Consider the following 4,433-nt stretch of genomic DNA (forward strand, 5'->3'; position numbering starts at 1 on the left):
TTATATGACAAAGCTCTGAGGGCTTTTTTAAAGGTAATGATTTTTTTTAGTAATGCGGATCAAGAGCTCAATAAACCGTTGGGCCTATTAGGGAAGAGATCCACCTAGCTTAATTTTACCATCAATGGATGTTGATAGTACGTAGCGCTCAGTTGCATGCACAGCCAAAGATGTGACCCGTATGAGTGTGCGGATCCAGACCCGAATTCAGAAATACCAAACAGGGGTACTAACTAACCGGCCAGCGGCCAGCGCCCAGCGGCAGCGAAGTCCGGCAAGATGACTGTGTCGGCCGGTCGGGGAGGCGCACTACGGCCGGCGGTTGAACCCATGGAGACGGCAAGTCGTGCTGAGCTGGGGCGTCGGCGACGCTGTCCTCGTCTGCGGCGACGGCGGAGCAAGAACGCCCGCGGTGGCTGCGGCCCCGTCCGCACGAGGCACGCCCGTCGGATGTTTCAGGCGGGAGGGTGGGCCGTCACTGGGCCTGTGCGTTTTCATAGTTGGGCTTCGTTTTTTATTCATCGAAGCCCAGCTTTGGCCCTCGGCGGCCCACAAGTCAACTGGTCGCTTCGCTTCCTCGTCAGTCACTTCCCCTATCGGCAACCGAATTGTTTCCCGGCAGTCTAACATTATTCTATCCGGCAAATACCATATTAGAAAACATGATTTTGATATGAAAAACGTAAAAAATCTAATTATAAGCTAATCTCCCAATCATCTCCACTATCTGACGCGCGCTAAAAAAGATGATCCATGCGCATAATTGGTTTCTGAACCAGTGGAGCCAAACTTGCATGCGGCAGCCTTTTGTTTGGTTCTTGTTTGCATCCAGCTAGGTTCATCAGTGATTCTGTTTGGTTGCTTGCTCAGCACCATTCAATTTACTCTTGGTCTCACTGTGCACACCCATGCGCACCGTGCGAACCTGGCCGTGGAGAAATGCTCGAATTTGCTGCATCTGGCGAGCCTCGCTGGAAGAGACCTTTTACACCGCACGAGCCAGGCTTAGAAGCTAGTTCAGCTAATCAATCATACCAATGTTGCATCCCACGGGCTAGGCAGGGCGGTATGCAGGAAACCAATCAGATCCAAAGTTGGGGATCAACATTTACAACACCAAATTAGTTTTATTGAATCCATTTGATAGGTTATTATATCTAGTATTGTAGATGACATTATAGTTTTTCTATAAAATTTGGTACAGCATGGATATGGCGGCAGATTTTTACTTGGTTTCAGATTCAGAGGACCCAAGGTATCAGTCAGTCATCTCTGGCTGCCCAGGTTTAGATTTTGTTGAATCGGTCGTTCTGTGCTAACTGTTCTGGTACTACCATGACGCGATAAGACTTGTGCCACTAGCTGGTTGGGCAACTCTTGACTTGGTCAGTGACTTTGTGCGTCAGAGTATGCATGCTGGACTACTGGTCACAACAAGTCAGATACGGCAAGCTGTGCACCTGCGCGCCAGTGCTATTGCCAAAGAGGGTCAGGACTCAGGAGTCCATTCGTTTGCCTCTGAATTCTAGTGACAGATTCCTGTCAATTTCAAAATTAAGTAACACCTGAACAGGCCATGAGACCTCTATATAAACGTGCCTCCATTTCCTCAAGTTTCATCACAACAAACTCAGCCCATTAGCAATTTGGCACACTCCAGAGTACCAGACAGCCTGATTCCCAGGTTAGAACCACTTGGTAGCAAAGCTCCAATGGCGTCCCAAATCGAGAGCCACCGCTCCGGCGCAGAGGTTGTCACCGGAGACGCCATCTGCAGGAAGAAGTCCATCAAGCTGCTGGAAGAGCTCGGCCTCCCCAAGGGCCTCCTGCCGATGGAGGACATCCTGGAGTTTGGGTACAACCGTGCCACGGGGTTCATGTGGCTGGTGCAGGGGAAGAAGAAGGTGGAGCACACCTTCAAGAAGATCAAGCAGACTGTGTCCTACGCAGCTGAGGTGACAGCATTCGCTGAGAAGGGGAAGCTGCGGAAGATCACCGGCGTCAAAACCAAGGAGCTGATGCTGTGGCTCAGCGTTGTTGAGGTCTATGTTGCCGAGGCCTCGCCGGAGAAGGTCACCTTCAAGACGGGCACTGGCCTCTCCGATAGCTTTGACGCCACTGCCTTTGCGCTTGGGGAGTAAACATCGAGTCAGTTGGATCAACCAGAAATGATGCTATATCTATATCTTTCTTTCTTTTGTGTTGCATAGATGCTGAGATGCATGTATAAGTATGTACCTACAGTTGCCCGTGTGAGTTGTATCTTGAAGTTTCTTGTAACATGAATTTAGCTCGTATGAATGCTGTTGTCTCTTATTACAGATGTCTCTCAAATCTGGCCTATGTGGGAGTCGCATTTTATCAGTTTAACCCTTATGAGTGTTGGCGCAAAATTAGGGCCAACACACACGAATGCGCACAATCGTGCAGCAAGCGACGGCACAGATGCGGCGCCGATGCTCAAGGCGGTCAGACCGGTCAGAATGACCGGTCAGACCGGTTCGCCGGCGAAGAACGGCGAAGTCCTACGAACGCTCGCCCGGGAGGGACCCCGTCAGGGCAGGCGCACGTAGGGTTGTTCTAGGATCGGCAGGCCACCTAGAACGCCTTCATGGCTATTGGCTTTGTTGGCTTGACTTCCACTTCTTGCCCCATCGTTTCTTGTTTGCGTAAACGTTGCAATCTTCGCTTTTGGGTACGAGACAAGCCTGAGGGACACCACCTCGGTTGTAAATATTTTGAATCTTGTCTCACGTCTTCTTTGCTGCAATTAAAGTCTCTTTTGACCAGATCATTGCTAGCAACAATCGGTTTTTGTGGTGAAGCATAATTTGGATACATAGGAGGAAATTGAATATAATATGATTGCATATGCATCCTACTATAATCCATACAACAACAACAACATAGCTTTTTTCCCAAGCAAGTTGGGGTAGGCTAGAGATGAAACCCGAAAGAAATAAGTTCAAGGTTCAGGCACATTGATAGCTAGTCTCCAAGCGCTCCTATCCAAAGCAATCTCTTTAGAAATATTCCAATCCTTAAGGTCTCTCTTAACCGACTCATCCCACGTCAGTTTAGGTCTACCTCTACCCCTCTTTACATTATCGACCCGCTCAAGAACCCCATTACGCACCGGCGTCTCAGGAGGCCTTCGTTGGACATGTCCAAACCATCTCAGCCGATGCTGGGTAAGTTTCTCCTCAATTGGTGCCACCCCGACCCTATCCCGAATAACTTCGTTCCGGACTCTATCCCTCCTTTTGTGCCCGCAAAACCACCGCAACATCCGCATCTCTGCTACACTCAATTGCTGGACATGTCGCTTTTTTGTAGGCCAACATTCAGCACCGTATAACATCGCCGGACGAATTGCTGTCCTATAGAATTTGTCTTTTAGTTTTTGTGGCACCCTCTTGTCACAAAGGATGCCAGAAGCTTGCCACCATTTCAACCAGCTGTAAGGATCACCGGGGTGTCCGACCCTAGAGGGGGAGGGGGTGAATAGGGTCGCTAATCGCTTTTTAACCTAGTGCTCAAACTACTTGCATAAGATAAACCTAACACGTCCTATACATGCTAGTTATGACTAAGGTTTATCTTTACTATTCTCTACTTTCCCCAAAATACTTGCAACCTATAGCCAATCCTAAACAAACTATCTAGGAAAGTAAAGGTACGCAAGATAAAGTAAATGCGGAAACATAATATGGTAAGTAAAGAGATAAGTGCAAGATGCAAACTCCCGAGTAGACACGGTCATGTAACGTGGTTCGGCACAAACGCCTACGTCCACGGGACACCGAGGCTCTTCCGATCACGTCTTGCACTACGCCACCAAGGCGATGCCGGCAAGCAAAGGCAAGTGCCCATAAGACACTAAGTCTCGTGCACCGCCACCGTCTCTCTCGGTCACCCGGCCGAAATCCACTACAGAGCTTCTCCACCAAGGAGGGGGCCTCCTCTTCCCCCGCACAAAGTGTCGTTGCCACTCCACACCAAGACGGAGGGTCACACGACGGATCACAAGTTGCTTGCCGCAGCAAGGCTTCTCTCAAGGGAGCTCTCGCAAGAACTAATCCCTATTACAAGCACTAAGCACTCTCACAAGTGTGCTTAAGCCTATATGATGTACAATGAAGCTCTAGGATGGTTGGAGATGATCTTTTACTCTTGTATGCTTGTACGGTCTCCAGCAACCTCAAATGAGCCGTGTGGTGGCATATATATAGCCCAACCCTCCAAACTAGCCGTTGGGAAAAAGGCTGACAAAAACTGCTATCATCGGTTAAACCGATGCTCCCATTTTAGTCATCACCGGTTTAACCGGTGAGTGCATTTCCCAACTAGCCATTATACTTCAACGGCTACCTCAATCGACCGACGCAATCAACCGATGCAGCGTCGGTTTAACCGGTGAGTGTAGTTACTGA

General features: G+C 49.2%; 1 protein-coding gene across 1 annotated transcript; it reads left to right on the forward strand.

Annotated features, from left to right (window-relative positions):
- Positions 1-1,568: 1,568 nt before the first annotated feature.
- On the forward strand, positions 1,569-2,319 carry LOC120658702. The gene has a single exon (XM_039936937.1). The coding sequence runs from the start codon at positions 1,713-1,715 to the stop codon at positions 2,139-2,141; it is 429 nt and encodes a 142-aa protein (XP_039792871.1). The 5' UTR covers positions 1,569-1,712; the 3' UTR covers positions 2,142-2,319.
- Positions 2,320-4,433: the final 2,114 nt, after the last annotated feature.

Source organism: Panicum virgatum, chromosome 2N (genome assembly GCF_016808335.1).
Source record: "Panicum virgatum strain AP13 chromosome 2N, P.virgatum_v5, whole genome shotgun sequence".
NCBI classification, from domain to species: Eukaryota; Viridiplantae; Streptophyta; class Magnoliopsida; order Poales; family Poaceae; genus Panicum; species Panicum virgatum.